The 19,930-nt window shown below is 41.2% G+C and overlaps 1 protein-coding gene across 7 annotated transcripts in view; it reads right to left on the bottom strand.

Moving 5' to 3' along the window:
• ARHGAP22 (Rho GTPase activating protein 22) overlaps nt 1-19,930 on the bottom strand; it is a 149,988-nt gene that overhangs the window by 96,293 nt on the left and 33,765 nt on the right. For all 7 annotated transcript variants that reach the window (XM_021397808.1, XM_021397806.1, XM_021397807.1 and 4 more), the window contains one exon: nt 15,170-15,257. In XM_021397808.1, coding sequence (XP_021253483.1) covers nt 15,170-15,257 — 88 coding nt within the window. The remainder of the gene's footprint in view (nt 1-15,169; nt 15,258-19,930) is intronic.

Raw genomic sequence — 19,930 nt, 5'->3', positions numbered from 1 at the left:
GCGACAGTGCAGTTACTGGGCCGTGCTGATGTTTTTGCAGAGATCATAAACACATCTCCAACCTACAGACAGGTTTTGCCTGATAAACAGGGAGCTCCTGTGGGGCAGCAAAAGGCATTAACTGCTCCAGTAAAGACCAAAAACTCATCCTAGGTGCCCCAAAGCAGAAAACAATTTCACCAAAATTAACAAAACTCTGTCCTTCCAATTCCTGATTTATGCCTCCTTTCATTAGACAAGTGCCAAATTCCCAGTTTTACACTGGAAACATCAAGACCGTGTTTCAAGAAACCCAGGACTAGACATTCTCCTTTTCAAACTGAATAAACTTTGTGTCAAAATAGTGCTGCACGGTGCTAACACTGTAGCACAGCACTACTCAGTTGGCTAATTTAATAGTCTGCAGATATTTCAAGATGGTTTCAAAAAAGTTAATTTTAAAGTCATTCCAGAAGCTTACAGTTCCACCTCAGCATTTTTAAATGGATGCACCCTAAGCTAGTACAGAATTCCTACTATCCAGTGGATCTCAGGAAGTAAAGAGTATTTTGGCAATATAATGTAGGTAGAAGAGTACATTACGCTCAGCCTTGGTTTGTGTATCTCCAAATATTGTAACTCCCTTAAAGACCTTCTTCGTCTCTTGTAAGTACTTAAGACCAGAGAGAGTAGGTATTTAGTTATAAGGTGATATGTTACCTCCCTCACAACCTCTTTCCCCTGTGATTAGTCTAAACCATCTTGCAGATCCCATATCCTCAAGCTCGATCCTTTAAATGCATACTTCTAAAGCCTTTAATATAAACTGTAAAAGAAATGTTTTTGCAAATCCCAGTTCTCCAGCCTAGTAAGAGTCTGAAATACAACTTGCTGACAGAAGAATCAGATCTTTGCGGTTTAAAGGTATTTCTAATTCCACAAAAGAACACAAGTTAGCACTGTAGATACATCACTAGATGGTATGAGGTAGGTACTGCATATACAAGTACAAATTTTGTATTCACTCACTGCCTTCTCACAGGTCATACAACACATAAGCCTAGTCTGGCTAAAGGGAATAACAAGACACAGTCACAGTAAGAGAGGCATCATGGGCTTAAAGAAAGTAGCACATCCTTAAAGAACAAAAGTCACCTAGGTGGTGAGTCAGGAATAGCATTTCGGAACTTACAGCCTGGTCCTATTAAAAAGTTTCTAGTCCAGAAAATGGTGAGATCCTGAATTTATGAAAAGTTATCCTGATTTGATGTCTATTTCCTTCCTCTTCTCTCCAATCGCTGTGCTTCCAAAAGAATTTCGGCATCTGAAGCCATAACACCGGACATATGGATCATTTGCACTAGCATTTTTCACATTTTTTCCATAGCGCCAACCATGTTTTAAAAGGTATTTTTCCAGATGCCCATCTTCTTTATTCCTTCCATTCAAGAAAAACTACTCTCTGACCTAAAACACTTGTTGAAATAAAAAGGAACCTGTGAAAAAAAAATATTAAAAGAAACAGAGCCTATGAATTCTAATAGACCATCTGATGTACAAGACAAGCTCACAGCTTCCTATGCAAATTCAAAACAAAGAAATTTCAGGTGCAACCAACAACAAGCGAAGAAGGCTTTGTTGCAAGTTCCTATATACCTTCAGCCACACTGTGTTAGAGTAAATCCTATAACTCTAACAAGTCCTCTCTTTAGGGTCAGATATCAGAGATATTAGCAAACTCTTACAGTTCTGGCATTAAAGTGCTTGAGGAAGCACAAAAAATCCCCAGTCAAGCTCTGCCCACGGACAAAGTCTACTTTATAATGAATTCTTTGCACCTGTTCCAGGCAAAGCTGATGTCCTTACTGTTCCATTTTTGTTGGTGAAAATACAATGTGTGCACTGATTGAAGGAGTATGCTAGGACAGCTCTTGCTGCTCTGCTTTTTTTTCCTCTTAGTGCAGATAAGCACACTGGCCAACATCAACAACTCCTACCCTGAGTGATGAATAATTTCTTGCCAGTGGCCATGCATCTGTAGCTGCTCTTGCCCAGCTCCCCACTAGTTGCAGACCATAGGGGAAGGACAGTAAAGCACACAGTTTTAGTGCAAATTACAGAATCACAGCTTAAGTGAGGTTGGCAGGAACTTCTGGGTCCATGTCAAGCAGTGACACTCAGAGCAGGGTGCACAGCACCACACACAAGGAGCTTCAGAAGACCTCCAAGGAGGATATTCCACAATCTCTTCAGACAACCTGTGCCAGTGCTCAGTCACCTGTATAGTAAAGAAGTGCTTCCTGATCTTCAAGAAGGAACCTCTTTTGTTCCAAATTGTACCCACTGCCCCCTGCCCTGGCACGGGGCACCACTGAGAAGAGCCTGGTTCCATCCTGTTGGCACCTTCCCTTCAGATATTTACAGACATTGGTAAGATTCCCCCCTCCCAAGTCTCCTCGAGGCTGAATAGTCCCAACTCTACCAGCCTCTCCTAATAAGAGATGCCCCCTCCTGCGGTAAGACGATTCTCACACCAATGTAGCTAGAAATAAATATTAAATCCACAACACCAAATTCAGAGAAACAGCACAACTTTAATATTATCCTTTAATATAATGCACAGCTCTTCTTCAAGGCCTCACAGACACTCCCTCTTCTAATGTGGTATTCTTTTGATTTCAAAGCTCTTTTCTTTATTATCTCACACACACCCTTTTCAAAGTTTTCACGAGTGTCAGACATGTCGTGATTAAATGCAAATCCCAGAACTAGCAACAGTATTTCAAGAGTTCAGCACAATATACAGCATCTTTGGTACCAGGTGGAGACATCGATCTATCAACATCTTAAGTGGACTTCAGTTAGATGAGCAATGGTTTATGGATGTAGAACACGCTTCCTAATCCTGCAGTTACAAATACATCCATCTCCACTGGCTGAGATTCAAAGTCAGACTGTAAAAGAATGTGTGTGCACTGGGCTGTGCACCTGCCAGAACAGAGACAGAAAACACAAACTATGAGAAAATAAACAGTCTGCTAAAAAGTAGACTTCCATAATTATAAGCAACCTGAACTTTGTCCTCCTAATGGAAGAAATCACATTCATTTCAATTACAGTGCTTGTAGAAAATTAGCAAGATTACACTTATCAGAACATGCTACACTAAACAGAACATACTCCTGACCCCAGCTGCCTTATCGCTTTTCTTTTACAAAACAGTATCTTGAGCAGAATCCACTGTGATAGGTACTACAGAGACTGCGAAGTTTATGAGAAAAAAAGCCACTAAATTCAACACAGATTAACCACACCTCAGTAAGTGTTCTCAGCACTCATCAAGTTGATGTGGTTGTTTAAAAAAATTGTTCTTGAAAATAAGATGAAAAAGGTTGGTTCAAAATACAGCGTTTTCAGGTCCTTTTGGTCACAAAAACTATGTTTCTTCAAGGTCAGAGGTTTTACACTTGTTTAGAAACACACTGCTAAAGCAATAAAACCAAAGTAATTTCTAATAAGGAGTTTAAGGCTTCTTTACTGGCATATCTCAGCCCTGCTACTTCAATGCTATGTAAAATGGTATAATGTTCTTTACGTAACAATGGACACATCCAGGCACTCCTTAGAAAAGCAATGACAAGCTCATGCATGACTTATCGGGAACCCGTATGTAGGTCACTAGGAAAAGGAGTTAAATTATTCCTGGAACAAACAAATAGATGAACAAAATACAGTCACGCTGGTTAATAAATAGGTCTCAAGCAAAACTGTTACAAAACCTCCCCTTTTAGCCAAAGACATTTAACCAGACCAACGGGATCTGTATGAGTTACTCTAACACAGGAGAATTAATTTCTTCATAGTAATCAGAAAGGAGGAATCACTAACCATGTCTGCAACACACGTAAATCCAATATGCAAGGATCTACAGGATCTATTAGAAGAGCTTAATCACAAAAACAAACAAGGAAACAAAAACCAACCACCCACATTCTGGACATGTCAAAGATTTCACATCAATCTCTTTCTGCATAAATTTCTTTGAACAACAAGAATTGACAGAAATAGACTGATATTCTAATAATTTATTGATTTGAAAACACACAATTAATTCCTTAGTTTTCCAACTCCACTTCCCAGGGACACCTTCAAGTAATAAAATTGCATGCATTTCATTTCTATGCTGATTAATGTCAGCACTTCTCTTGGCTGTCCCAGCGAAACTAAATTGTTTCACACTTTCCCATTCTTCATGTTGCACTAGTCCTTCAGAAAGTACAGAGCCTGCATTTCCAGCAGTTCAGGTGTCAAGTGAGCTTGTTTCCCTGCAAGTAACTTGCACCTTTTTAAGTTATGAATAAACACTATGCACAAGAGGGACTTTTGTCATGACCTACTCTGACTTCCTGCATAACACAAGTGAATCTTAAGAACAAGATCAATTGTGGAAAGTGTTTTGTGGCAGTCATGTTATAGGACTGTACCCAAGGGTAAGGGCACGTGTGTAGGATAAGAATCTCAAAAATTATAAAAAAGAAGCATATAAGCACTCCAACACCTGAGCCTTCCTCCCTCAGTCATCATACCTACTCACTGCTTCTGGAAATACCTGAAGTAGCACATGAAGGCTAAAGAAAGCATTTACAAGTAGCACTAAGTTACTGTTACTTTTTGGAATGGCTACTTATTTAACAAAGCATAAATCTTAAGTGTTCAGCTGTCGGCAATGCATCTCTGCCCTATTTCCTCCTCCTCTCTGTGAGGTTTAGACAGCCCAGTGCAAGCTGGTTCACACTGACAGCACACTGTTTATTCCTGAAGTATTTCAGACAAAAAACAGAGTGGGTTGCATGTGAATTGTCACAGCTGTTTGACATCAGGCCAGCTGCTACTTCCAATTGGCATTAGGACATCATTCACAAACAGCTTCATAAACATATCAGATAGCAGCTTACCAATTAGATTTTTATTCACATGCTGGAGTAGCAGGTTATCAGCTTTGCTGTTCCTTCTGCACTGTGCTATTGTGGGGGCTGTGTGAAAAGGAAACGTGTTTTCTTTTTCTTACCGCTGCTCCCCAGAACGACTTCCAAACAGCATTTTCAAGTCAGCACATTATACTGAACAGTTCAGCCACCAGCACTAACAGCTACCTCAGTCACAGCAGAAGTGCTGCCTAACAGCTTTGTTATGACATAGTATGTTCTCAGGTTATGGTTTCCTCTCTATTCTTTAGATAAGGAATGGTCTGTAGGTGTCAGATTTCCCTTCTGGAGCATTCTGGGAAACAAATATTTTGGTTTCTTTCACTTATGTGATTTCCAGACTTGGTCTAGAGATGACCAGCCCTACTGCTTGCTCTATTTTCAATGAATACAATGTGTCTGAAGCACTTCTGTGGGGGGAAGAAGGAGGGTACAGGGTAGAATTCGTCTATTCTGCGTAGCCTGCACCTGCTGCATACCACACATACTCAGATCCACGGCACCCCATGTCAGGTAAGAAATCAGAGTAAACCCACAAGTCACTCAATGCTGCATATATTACAGTTATTCTGTGATAACAACAGCACGAGTAGAGCAGAAATCAAGTTCCCCATCCACAAAATTTTACATTTACAAACTAAAGAGATTGTCTTTTGTTCCTGCCATTACACCAAACACAAAAGCAGCATGAACTCCACAGACACGTGCATCTGCTGCCAGCTTCAGGATCCATAGATCATTTTCTTTTTAAAATTTAAACCTCCAAGAATCATCATCCATCCCCTCAAACTTCAGCTATTTACTTCTACTATCAGAGTTTAAAAAAGAAAGAGAGAAAGAAGCAAAACAGGAACCACTTAGCAGAGATGTTGACCCTTAAAAAGGTCAAGTGCAGAAAATCAAAAAGAAAGCAGTCAAGGACAATCTACTGAAAAGAGCAAGCAAATCTGCCTCTTTAGCTCAGACTACCAACTTAATCTGAAATACACTTTATCAGTAAAGTTAACTGACTGTCAGGGCAGCTAGGGAAAAGAATTAACCCATTGGTTAGCAAAAGGCAAGTCAGATGAACTTCAAATAAAGGGCCCAATACTGCGTGACTTAGAGATCAACTCACCTCAGTAAGACTTCCAACTAGTAAAACATTTGTGGTTTGGGGATCTAAGTTATAAAGTTCCCTTTAGCTTAATATTTTCCCTCTTCATCCTGACATTGACCTCTAATACTCATCTTTATTACCTCTAGAATTTGTTGTGTTCTATAAACTACATTGCCATTTATCATGTTTCATTTTGCTTTACTTCATGCTAATCCACTAGAGTATCTTTATCTGAGGTATCACAAACATTGCATAAAACAGAGAATTCATCTGAATTATTGCAAAAGGGGAATACAGCTGCTTCTGGTGCAGAACACAGCTTAACCTCCATCAGTAGCATCAGAGCACACAAGCAGAAAGACAGCACTGAAGACTTCATTTTTGAGGAGTTAGCAAGAAATACAAGGAAGGCACCATATAATTGATCACGTTGACAGACTGATATCATATCTTTATGAAACAAAGCTATTCTTGCACAGAGATGCTAAATATATTTATCTTTCTACTAACTACACGCTCCTCAGGGCTAAATATATCATCCTTAAGGCAAAATATTCAGATCTTACTCTGGAACATCTCAGGATGATGAGTTCAAGATCCTTCCTAATTTGCACTAAAAAGCCAACCTGATGGGATTAACCGATGCCTTGTATATTCCAGTAACAGTGTCTTACAGACTCACATTTCTACACTCAAGGGGCAGCCCACACAAAATGCAATGCAAACAATATTTGACTTTCTGAAATACAATGGGTTAAGGAAAACTGCTCTAGAACAGTTAGAAATTGCGTCTTAACGATCTCCGCTTGCAGAAAAAGCTATTCATGAAGTTCCTTAACCCTCATGCTCCTTTTGTAGCAGACCACATGCAGTTGCAATTGAAGCTGTAAGAAACAGCGTTTTTGTTGAAAGCTAGTGCTTGCATTCAAGATAGCTAGGTGCTACTGATTAGGGATCAGATGTAGAGTTTCTCCTGGAGATGCAGATTCCAGGACAGAAGAACACACATGCTGTCACAGCCCATTTCCAAGATCACTTTAAACTATCCAAGGTCCCAGAGCACTGATGGATGTAGGCAACAGATCAAACAATTCCAGTGAAACAAAGGCAGGAGCTTGTTTATTTCATGAAGCAGAATCTTTGCTTGCCAAATGCGAACATAAGCCTTGGGCACTGCATATTGGGGGGGGAGGGGGGGGGGGAAGCAATTAACTGGCTGCAGGTGCCCCTTGATACCCTTCAATATGTTTTCAGTTGACAACACAAGATGAGCCAAAACATTCATAACTATCAGAGAGCATCACAGCCCTCAGGAGGAAGAGGAGCCTAGTAGTGCATCTATATAGAAGTCTGGATACTGTATTAAGACCTTAAACAGCAATAAGCCCCTGCCTTAAGTAGGTAATAGAGTATTGATCTCTGTGTACACCGCTGGATCTAACATAACATTACTGAAATCAGTAAAGGTTATATGAATTCAGATGGCAAAGTTCCAGTCTCTTTTTTGAGGGTCTTTCAAGAAAGATTCATCAGTGGCATGGTGCAGTCAAGGATTCAGAGACAGCATGGATCAGGAGATTAGTAAGAAGAGATGCCCTGCCTGGAGAAGATTTGAATTGTTAGTGTCTAATGTCTTCATAAGTGAAGCCAAGGCCTCCATTAACTTTCCCAAACAATAGCTGCTCAACTCAAGTCAATTTATACAACAAACCTAGAAATACTGACAGCCCCTGGGTGCTTCTGTTGATTCTAAATAAAGTTGTAAAGGTCTGGCCAGGCCATGAAAACTATTTTTTTTTTTTCCAGGCAAATAAAATAATTTTAGTAGAGGAGAAAGGGAGTTGCCCTGAGGAAGACAATTAGTGTCTTTCAGTCAAATCCCTAAGAAACAATGCAGTGGGAGGTTTGATCAAACTCTTACCTGAACACTCAGGCAGAGGAAGAAAACTCCTGTTCCTTCAAACTGGAAAAAAAATGAAGATAGATGTTCTGAAAAATAAGTTTCTCATGTTCAGGATGGGGAAAAACAGACAGATACAACAAAATAGCCAGTAAGCCCCAGGTGAGGATTGTTTTACCTAAAAGAGTGGAGGCCTAGATTCAAGTGGTTTCCCCATGCAGCCATTACTGTACATATCCATACAGAATACGCTTTGCTCTTCCACAAGAAGGAAATCCATCCTAACATGAAACAGGTGAAGAACTTGAACTTGAATGCTTTCAAAGACTGTTGATTTTGGCACCTGTAACTGCAGCTGAAAATCTGCAGTAGAATCTTAGGGATCCAAGAAGACTAAGTTGCTCATGGCACGGCAAATGTGTGCAAATGTATGCAATGCTGTATTCTGTCACAGTATTAGCTTCACAGGATAGGCAACAGCATTTTTAGAAACTCTCACTTGTTGACTTGCTTTTGAGGAGACACCAAAAAACAAGGAGAGGCTGATTTCCTCTTGCAGGATGAACTCTCATTCAAGTGATTCAGGATATGCCAAAGCTTGTAGCAAGTTTCCAAGCACAAGGTGGAAAGAACCAGCACCATCTAGTGCTCAGGAGCAGATGGAGCAAGTATCAACAGCAGATGCCAAAGTATCAACAGTTTTTGCATTTTCTGTTATGAAAGTACAGAATACACATACCCAAAGAGATCCAGGCTGCGCTCATCTTGCATGTAAGGAGTCCCTGTAGCAGATAAAAGCCCAGCAGATGTATCTGGTATTCAGATGTACCTGGTATTACCTTGAAGGTCTTAAACCCAAATTGCAAGGCAGTAACAAATAAGTTTCCAGACTGTTAGTAAAGAAGGTGTGCAATTCTGTTGTGCTTGGCAATCTTTTACAAAGGCAGTTCAGAGAAAACATTTTAGTTCTCTCCCCCCTTAATAAATGGAAAGTTTAGCTTACGTTCCATAAGATAGTTACCACATTTAGTGACATAAATATTCTGCCTTTAGTTGCACTCCAGACTTCTAGAAAAATTAAAGATCAGGCAGTAGCAATGGCAGCTCCACTGCAGATCAATCTTCTCCTACCGGTCATGGATACTCACTGACGTCCATAAGCTTGATAAGCATTTCCACAGTGCTCTACTAAAATAATATCGCTTCATTCTTTTCAGTAGGACCCAGAACTACTTTCTTTGCTATGCTAAGTGATGAATCCCAGAAAACTAAATAAAACTCTCTAAAACCAGCATCACATATCCAGATATGCAGTCAGTAGTCAGCTGTAGGCTTCAGGAGAAAACATTAATTACCAGCAGCAAACTCAGCTTCCTGCTGATAGAATTGCAATACGCATCGAATGATAGAAAATATAGAATGATTATAAACGTCTGAATTTCTAATTACTCCTCCAGGTATTTTAATTACACATAATCTCAACAGGAACTGAGATAAAAAGGTGACAAAAATAACTTAATTGCTGTTGGTTACCTGGGACACAGAAGCGTACTGCAAAGCAGTGTTTTATAGGCACTATTCACCCTACTGGGACAAGACAAATGAGCTGCCACTAGAACTGCTCTATAAGACACTGCCAATAGCCCAGCTGCACTCCCCACAGAGCATGTGGTCAATGATTACAGTTCCTCTAAGAGTTAGTACTCCCATCTTCCAATTCTACCTTTATTAATATCCTATTAAATAGTTTTGTTTTTTAAACGGCAGTGAAACAGCTCCTACATAAACCCTAAAAAGAAGTTCCTGGATGAGGCATTTCAACCCGCCTCAGACTACTGGCAGAATACAACAAGCTCCATCTTTAAAGGAGTCACTGCTGAATTCAGGTCCCTTTTGAAAAGGCAATTTGCTCATATTGAGCTCAGACTTGATAATTAATTGAACAGCGTGCCAGAGTTCTACGCTTTGAAAATAGCCTTCTAAATGTGAATCAAACAGAAGCACCTTTGCTCTGGCTAGGTCTACGAAAAGCCTGAAACAACAGATCTGGAGACTGAATTGCCTCATTAATGAGAGGGCTGGTGGTGTTACTCAAGGGGAGCGTATGAAGGAACCCACAAGTGCATATTCTACCAACCTTGGTTTGGTCAACTGGTTCCAAAGATACTTTTTTTTTTCCCAGTCATAACAGCTGAAGTGAGAGATGTGAGAGTATATTGGGGAAGATGCAAAGAGGAAAGGAGAAAAGCAAGATCAATCCCTTCAGCAGTGGTTTCCAGCAAAATCAAATTAGACCTACCACAACACTGTACTCTTAGTTCTCACATAAAGATCTAGCTAAGTGCTGTCACTGCTAACATCAGCAAACAACACTGTGGCAAGAAACAAGCTGCCATTAAGAATCAGGAGAGAGTTTTTCATCAAAGCTGCTTTCAATCACAACGTGCCAGTTTGTTAAAATAAAGGGCAAACATTCTTCCAAGAAGGGTGTTACTCTAGAATAATTTCAGAGTTAAAAGTGAAGCAAAACCATCTGTCCCACTAAGACCAGTAATGATGGAAGATACAGGTGACAGGTTCAGTGTCCAGGCCTAAACCTGGTGGAAGAGAAACCAGGGTCTCCTGCACAGGTGAGGATGTTAGCCATTAAGGTAGCTGCTTAACGAAGGACCAATTTTAATGTTTGAATCTTTCCCCTCTCATTCTTCATGAAAAGACTGACTGAATCCATTCTAAAGAGAATAGAAAAATCTTCTGAAGTCATCAAGTTTTCTACAAAGAAAAGCTGTTCTTAATGTTGCTAATAATCCATGCCCTACTTATCAAGACAGTCCTTGTTTCCTACCTTCTGGATCTTTTTATCACACCCTTGACTCCTTCCCATATCAGAGAATGATCTCTGATTCTTCAGAACTTGAGTATCTCCTCTCTTAATGCTGCAAAGAGCAAATCATTAAAATGAGACAGGCTATTTGCCACATGGCATTAAAACCATCAACTTTTTAGAAAGTTGAATCTCAGAAGCGTGTGATGGCTTCATCAATACTCCTCTAGGACATTCTCAGAGATACTAGCTGCTACATGTGAAGATCATCCCCAAATGATTGAACTTTGCACCTGACCTCAGACCACCCCAATAATTTTATAGAAACATCCCCCCACCACATGCTAATGCACCCTGGAATGTAAGAGCAATTGGTGAAGTGTCCATGCTTTACCCTGCCATTCCACCTTGAACTTTACTAGTTGTGGGAGAAGAAAGCACGAACAGGTTAAAAAGGGTCTAGAAATGCACAGTTTATCCAGAAAAGAAGATACAGAATATTTCTGCCAAAGGAGATGTTTTAGGAAGTGTTGCCAGCAGATACAATGCTGGTTTGACTGCAGAACTGTTCTACAGTCTCTCACGTCCCCAGTTAACCCTTCTCCAAGCTGCACTATGCAGCTTATAAATGAACTTGATGAAACATGAATTATACACAATGCCCATCATTAGTTCTTGTTACTCAGCAGAAAATCAATACAGGCTCTGTTACAGTGCAGGACACTGTAATGCGCAGGACTGCTGTTAATCTAGTCCCTGCACTCTGAGGAAGCAGCACCCACTGGCAAGCTGACAGCAGAAAAACAGGTGGTAAGCTCCAGGCAACCGTTCTAGTAACAAGAATGCTGAAACTCTAGCTATCGAACACAAAGTAGGTTTTTGGAGGTAGTTGGTGCTACAGTCCAAAGTTTGAGACGTTTCCTTGTCAAGAAATACAAGATAGATCTCAGCCTCTCTTTTTGCCAGTTAAGGTGGTAGCCGGACACTACAGAAACGTTAGGAATACAGCACTGTTCTGAATTTTGTTAAAGTTCTGCATCTCATAAGCACTGTGAAATCCCATATCTGTATTTACAGTAATGGAATGTACTTCCACTAACAAGATCCTCAACTTAGTTAAAAATACTGAGAGATCTTATCACCCTTATTGAAACTATGTAGTGCCAAGTTTACACTGGGAGAACAGAAACACAATTAAGCAGCAGTATGATCACGGCTGTACACTCAGCACAAGAAAAGATGGGAACTGATGGAAAATAATGTTTTGGGTCCTGCAAGATGATTTGTGCTCCCTTTTCTATCTGGCATCCATTTAAGAACCGTTCACTACGTGGGTGTTCCGCAGGTTGGCAAGCAATCATTTCAGAAGACACGCAAGAAAGAAAAGGTATTTATTCTGGGCTGATTTTGGCATAAATGTACTGTGAAGAGAATAGGAAACTCCTTTGGGCTACGCTGTTCGGTGATGTCTGTGTCGAGTCACATTCTGTGTTGACTGGCTATTTATAGCATTTTTCAGTACTTGCTATCTGTGTAGCAAACAAGCTCCCTACAGACGCGAATAGATTCAGCTCCACACGGTAGAGAAAACATCTGAATTTTGCTGGCAGGACAGTGGTTTACTAAGAGTAAATAGTTGTTCCTAGGAAAACAAAGAAGAGCAATGACAAAACTGAACACAAAAAGCTGAACACAGATGTCCTGGATCTCAAAACTATGCTGTCAAGTATTGCTTTTCTCCATCTCTTTGGATAGCCTTTTTCAAGTAGCCACGTGGCATTGTTGTTGCCGACTCCATTGAAGCAACCACCACTTCTGGCTCATGAGAACTATTTTGCAGCCCACAGAAATAAAACCTAACAGGCTGGGCAAGAAGTGAAGAATACCCATTTACCCAGTGGTTCAGTTAATTGTCTTTAGTGCCAGAACACACAGATACATTCACAACCAGGAAAATCCAAGTGCTTTCACATCCCAGTTCCACAGTACTGCTAGAATACTATGTTGTACAACCTTTGGGAAATAGTACATGAGATCTGTCATGTTCAAGCAATTAATACCATTCTCTAGGAGATGCTCCCATGTAAGCAACACTGTGAGCACAATGCCCTGCTGTTTTGTTTTTAGGGCCCAGCCTAAGAAGGCATGGAACAATATAAAGAAAAGGGAGCATTACCAGATAACATGCAGCAATAAGGAAGACAAAAGGAAAGTGCCTTCTCTCAGAGTAGCTTCTTGTGTGTCAAACAGAATGCCATGACAGTAAGTTATTGTAAACTCTGCCTGCTTGTACAACTGAGAGCCTTTCAGTACTGTCTGTTCTTCTTGCACTGATTGATACTGTGTTAAGAAGACCATACAACATAGACATTTATGCCCAGCCTGATTACATGGCAAGAAAACAACTCCTAACACACAGATAAATGCATATCTGCCTCCAAGGCAGTAGTATTTACCTATATAGAATCATAGAATTAGCTAGGTTGGAAAAGACCTACAAGATCATCCAGTCCAACCATCCACCTACCACCAATAACCCCACTAAACCATGTCTCTCAACGCTATATCTAAACGTTTCTTGAACACCTCCAGGGACGGTGACTCAACCACCTCCCTGGGCAGCCTGTTCCAGCGCCTGACCACTCTTTCAGAAAAGTAGTGTTTCCTAATGTCCAGCCTAAATCTCCCCTGGTGCGACTTGAGGCCCTTCCCCCTCGTCCTGTCACTAGTTACAAGAGAGAAGAGGTTGACCCCCAGCTTACTACAACCTCCCTTCAGGTAGTTATAGAGAGCGATAAGGTCTCCCCTGAGCCTCCTCTTCTCCAGACTGAACAATCCCAGCTCCCTCAGCCGCTCCTCATAAGGCCTGTGCTCCAGACCCCTCACCAGCTTCATCGCCCTCCTCTGAACATGCTCCAGGGCCTCAATGTCTTTTTTGCAGTGAGGGGCCCAAAACTGGACACAGTACTCAAGGTGGGGCCTCACTAGGGCTGAGTACAGAGGGACAATGACTTCCCTACTCCTACTGGCAACACTATTTCTGATACAAGCCAGGATGCCATTGGCCTTCTTGGCCACCTGGGCACACTGCTAGCTCATGCTCAGCCGAGCATCGACTAATACCCCCAGGTCCGTTTCCTCCACACAACTTTCCAGCCACTCTGCTCCAAGTCTGTAGCATTGCCTGGGGTTGTTGTGGCCAAAGTGCAGGACCCGGCACTTGGTCTTGTTGAACCTCATCCCATTGGCTTCAGCCCAGAGATCCAGCCTGTCCAGATCTCTCTGTAGGGCCTCTCTACCCCCAGGCAGATTGACACTTCCTGCCAGCTTGGTGTCATCTGCAAACTTACTGAGTTTGGACAAGTGTGGAGAAGTATACCCTGGACAAGTATATGGACAAGTGTACCCTGTCTTGTGCATTCCTTTTGAAATTACCATAGGCTTTTTTCTACCCACCCCCCCCCCTCCAATCTACTCTAACAAAAGCATCAACACTGTGGAGAAACAAAGTGTTAAGAAGCATGGACAGCTAGTGCAGGCAGGAGAAAATGGAAAATGGCCAGCGAGTGAAAGTGTAACTGAGTCACCTGCATCTCCTTCATTGTTTTCAGCAACTCTGTCTTCAGGTATTGGTAGACAAGTATGGAGAGGCATGCCTTTCTCATTCCTCTTTTCTAACACTGCTAGCAGCGCAGAGTTTTCTTGTCTGCAGATCTTACCACCTGAAGCTATTCCCAAAATTCAAATTTAATTCAAATTTGCCCTCAAATTTAAGTGCAGGGACAATCCTCACCAAGATATAATTATAACTGAAACAAGTGAGTACAATTGCTCCTGGGCCGCAACAGGGAACTCTGAATATATCCTGTATATAGGAAGACAGTGCACAGGAAATGTTTACACAGGAGCTAAAATAATTTCAGAATCATTCACCATATAAAATTATGGTGATGTAATGGGATTTTCTACCTTAAAAAAAAAATAAAGTTTTCCCACAGCAGCTTACCTACTCTCTTAATTTTTTAGTCCAAAAAAAACAAATATTCAAAGACTACTAATTTTTTTAAAATCTTAGCAGGATACATAAAAACAAATTACATCCAGATACTGCATGTCTCTTTTCCGTAAGCTCTGTGTTGCATGGCAACTTCTACTATAACCTACAACAACTGGAAAACCACACTAAAGTGAGAGACCACACAGCACTGCTGGCTAGGAGCCCCCTCAAAACAGAAAAATCTAGGAGTGCAATGCATTTCAACTATTTTCATGAGGAACAACAGCAGCAGTTCCATCCAAAAGAAAGACTACCACAGCAAATAACTTAATCAAGTCCTATTTCTCAATTTCTCTTGATGATTTAAAAGGACTTGCTGGCCTACCTGCGGCAATTTCAAAGAGATGTTTTCCCGGTTCATCAGGATTAGGCGGCAGCTCATTCACTTGATTTCCTTGCAGTAGAATGAGACCCTGTAAGGGACACAAACACCAGTGAAATGGGAAGGGCCATGGAAAGGGTAAAGAAAAGATAAACATAACAGCAACTGTAAATTTAAGCTCCACTCTTCTACTAAGTAGTTCTCTTTTCCAGCCTCACTGCATCTGAGCACAAAGAAGAATTGAGCTAATCATGCATGTAGCTTATCTGCCCTTTCTGGACGCTTCTGATCAAATAATCTTTCTGAGCATATACAGGTAATTCCTCTTTCTTTCCTCAACTAATTATTCCTTAGAAAAGTTTCATCCCCTATCATATCTACTCTTCTTTCACCTTTTAATTTTTCAATTAAATTTAAAATTGAGTTCTAATTAACTCAACCAGAATTGCAGCCCTGTAAGCTGTGAGAGGTGGCTTGCATAAGAGAATGTTCACTTTGACTATCATCTCAACTTGCGTGAATTAACTAATATAAGGTATAAACCAAGATAAATTTCAGTCTTTAGTTGGTATGTCTGCCTCTCTCATAAAAGAAACTCATTTGACTTAAAAGCATTTTTTTCCAAATTGAGGAGTTTGGAAGTTAGCAAAGCTGCAATGTAGGCCCATCTCTGGAAAGTATTTTTAGGTCATAGGTGCACATGTAGCAAAGATCTTCAGATCAGGTTTTTGCACATTTTGGTACAGATTTCAGGGAATTATGCAGAGCATTTCTACTGTAACCACTCCTTCTAGGGGACAACATGTCTCTCTAGACAGTAACAGGGAACCAGCTTACAGCTGTCTAATCTGTCTCACACAGTATAAAGCACTTTAAACAAACAGAACCAAAAAGATAGAAAAAAGCTATTCATCTTCACAGGGGGAGAGTATCAGTTCTGACAGCTGCTATCACTGGTAGAATGACATTACTAAATTTGAACACATTGATGTGTCCTTACCCAGTAATCACTCAGACTGTATTAGCAATCGTCCTTGGGAAGTAAATTAATGATGGATTAAATCAGTTTGATTCCTCAAGGTCTAACTTGATATATGCCAAAGCATGCCCCAGAAATAAACCTCACTTCATGACTAAGTTATTCCTCTCTTCCTCAGGCATTGGTTGCCATCCCTAAGATGACTGGACAACTCACGTAGTGTGCAATGGGTTACAGAGCTTCCAGTAAGCTGGAGGTTCAGATCTAATTTTTGGTAACAACTTTACCCTCTTTAAAGTTTGTTCCTTGAGAGAAAATCTTCAGAGGCTACATAGCCGTACTTTAAAGGCATTATTGTAGTTCTTCTCCTTAGTGAGACCAACTGAGAAGTCCTGTCCCATACCAGGCATTGTGAAGGCAGAGTCCAGTAAGAAAAGCAGTGACGTGGTGAATGCTAGTGGAAAGCTTCTTTTTCTTCGCTGGTCTCCGAAAAACAGCTGGTTCCAGAGCACCGATCTTAATTTTCATAACACTGCCTTTCACACAGCCACTGTTAAAAATGTTTACAGGATGGGGCTGAGGAGCACAACAACAGGGCACAACTCTGCCCCCAGTTACACACTTCTGAATCCATGCTAAGGATAACAAACTGGCTACACTAACATCTCAAATTTAGCTGAACAAAGAAAAATTTCTACTGCCGCTTCTTTGACAAATTATGGAATAATCATAGAATGAGGTTAGAAGGAACCTTAAAGACTGCCCAAGGTGGGTTGCTCTGAAAGTAATGCCTCTTACTTGTTTCCATGTACAACAGATACAAAGAGCACAACACTATTCGTTACAGCAAATTCGCAGCTACAACACACTCCTTTTCAACCCAGCCATCACCATTAGCTATGCATTTCACCAGCAAAGAACAGGAGCCTGCATGCCATGCTTGTAGAAGTCTGCACCAGCAGACATGACCCACTGTTTCACAGCTGCTATGACAGCACTGTTAATGAAATGCACTATCCTGTGCCTCAGCGTGCTCACATCCACTATTTGGCACCCATAAATGTTCAGCAAGCATTGCTTAATATCACTGGATGCAATTTTTCCCACATGGAGGAATTCAGTGACACACCTTCGCTTCATACACACCCCCATGTCAGACACCACTGTGTCAGATTGCCCCTCTGCTGCCATCTGTCACACAGCAACAAAATGTAAGGGAATATCAGCAGGAAGATTCAACCCCTACTGCCATCCTACAAAATCCGCCTTTGATGTTGCAGGCCAATAGAATAAAGTAGGAGGCCCAGGGCCCCAACCTACCTGGCTTTGAACATTTCTATGGAGGGGGCACCTGCAGCTTCTCTGGGCAACCTGTTCCAGTGCCTCACTGCCATCACCTTAAAAAATATCTTCCTCATATCTAATCCAAACCTACTCTGTTCTCATTTTAAACTGTTATGCCTTGTCCTATCACTACACTCTCTGACAAAAAGTCCCTCCTCATCTTTCCTGTAGCCCACCTTTAAGTTCTGAAAGGCTGCTGTAAGGTTTCCCCAGAGCCTTCTCTTCCCCAGGCTGAAGAATTCCAGCTCTCTCAGCCTCTTGTAGAAGCGCTCAAGCTCCCTGAGCACCTTTGTGGCCCTCCTCTGGACTTGCTTCAACAGGCTCACAACTTTCTCATGCGGGGAGCATCCATGATGGTGTTATTTTGTGTGTGTGTGTGGGGGGGGGGAAGGGGAGCAGTTAGGGAGAAGGGACAGCCAGCACTTACACATGGGTATGCCTATCAGATTTCTGCTCAGCTGTCCTACACATTTATATTTTGCCAGCAGCCACACCCCAAACTGCTTAAGACTTAACTCTGTTGTTTGGTACCTTCATAATGTGAACTGAAACTAGCCTCTCCTGGCCATCTGTCATTCAGACCAAGGCCCAGAATTCTAAAATTGCAAACCTCACAGAGAAAACAGGGAATACGTGTAAAACTTTGGCTTTCCTTCTGAAGATATCTTTGATGACTGCTCTCCAGTTAATGTTTGGTGTAAAAAACAACTCTGAAACAAAGTTACCATAGATAAACTGGCACATAAGAATTGTATGTATTCTCAAAGGACAATGAATGTTTAAGTTCATGATTAGGCCTCTGATAACACCAAGGCTAGACATCATCCATAGTGATACTGACCTGTTTCCAAGTCACTGTAATTAGTGCCATTAAGCAACATAGAGGAAAAAAATACCACACATCGTTTGTTTCTTGTCATTTTCTTAAAACCGATGTGAACTGAGTGCACCAATTGTCTACTGGTACAATTTCATTTTAATAGTTACTTGACCTGCTATTATTTAATGCCATGCCTAACAGTTACTAAGATCAGGTAAGCTTCTAATACTTACGAAATTACTGCTATGGAATTGCTTCTCCATCTCCAGTGGCAGGAGAAGTATCCACCCCCCTTTGACCACTGGAAAAAAGTTTAAGGAACTATTGCACTTTGTCAAACATGAGCATACAGTCTTGAGGGAAAGACATCCGAGGTCTCTTGGCTTCCACAGCCTAAAGAGACTTGGGGGAGATCTCAGGGCAGCCTACAGCTTCCTCACAAGGTGAGTGGAAGGACAGCACTGAGCTCTGCTCTCTGGTAACAGCAACAAGGACCAAAGGAACAGCATGGAGCTGCGCCAGGGGAGGGTCAGGTAGGCATTAGGAAAAGGTTCTTCATCAGAGAATGGTCAGGAACTGGAACAGGCTCCTCAGGGCAGTGGTCACAGCCCAAAGCCTGCTGGCACTCAAGAAGCACTTGGACAATGCTCTCAGAAATCTGGTTTTACTTTTTGGTGATCCTGCATGGAGCCAGGAATTGGACTCAATTATCTGTGTGGGTGCTTTCCAACTCAGGATATTCAGCAATTATACAAGTCTATGAATATCCAAGAACACTAAAACCAGCAATTTTCTGGAGCTATGTAAGCTTAGACCATTTCATAGATTATGAGAACAGGAAAGATTAGTAGGGTGTCACACATACACAAGTATAGCTTTTCTCCTTTGTCTTGTAAAGCTCACCCTAGGCTGGATGGAAAACAGACAGCAACTAGATGGATTTTACTGGCAAGAAATACTCAGAAAACTTGTGGATAGTCTGAGAGGACAGATGTGGAGGAACATGCAGACCATGGAAAGGAAGAAGCACTGAAATGCTGAGCTACAAGAAAGGATTATCTAACAGCTAGTTAATTCCTGTTAACAACTTCAGTGGGAGTTCTCCACTAATCCAGTGTAACAGATAAAAACATTCACCAAGTTTGTGTGTTATGACGACAACCCTCCCCCCGCCCTCACACCACACATGCAGCACCCTGTAATTCTCACTTCCCCTTTTGGGTGTCTCATTATAGAAGTCTTTTACAGAGAGAACACATCATTGCCATCTTTATTCAGTGACTAGATGCAAGTTTAACACTCCAGCAAGGCCTCTAGATACCACTGCAGAACAGAGTCCAAGGGCCCAACTCTTGTCCCTAAATTAGAGACAAGTTAAGAGTGGGGAAGGACACAGTGTAGGATGGTAATTAAGTTCATACTGAGCAGATTATCTAGAATATTTGTGAGTTAAAAATGAAAGCCAACAGGATAAGCTTTCAGTATGCTTCCCACCAAATCATGTTATTCTGTATTTTTATTTTTGAGGTTCACTGAGATTAGAAGACATGCTGAAATCACTCCAAAGAAAACACTGGAAAGGCAGAATAAAATGCCAGTGCATCATAAGTTGTTCCAAAAT

The sequence above is a fragment of the Numida meleagris genome, chromosome 5 (genome assembly GCF_002078875.1).
Source record: "Numida meleagris isolate 19003 breed g44 Domestic line chromosome 5, NumMel1.0, whole genome shotgun sequence".
Taxonomy (NCBI): domain Eukaryota; kingdom Metazoa; phylum Chordata; class Aves; order Galliformes; family Numididae; genus Numida; species Numida meleagris.
This window is presented reverse-complemented; position numbering and strand designations above follow the sequence as displayed.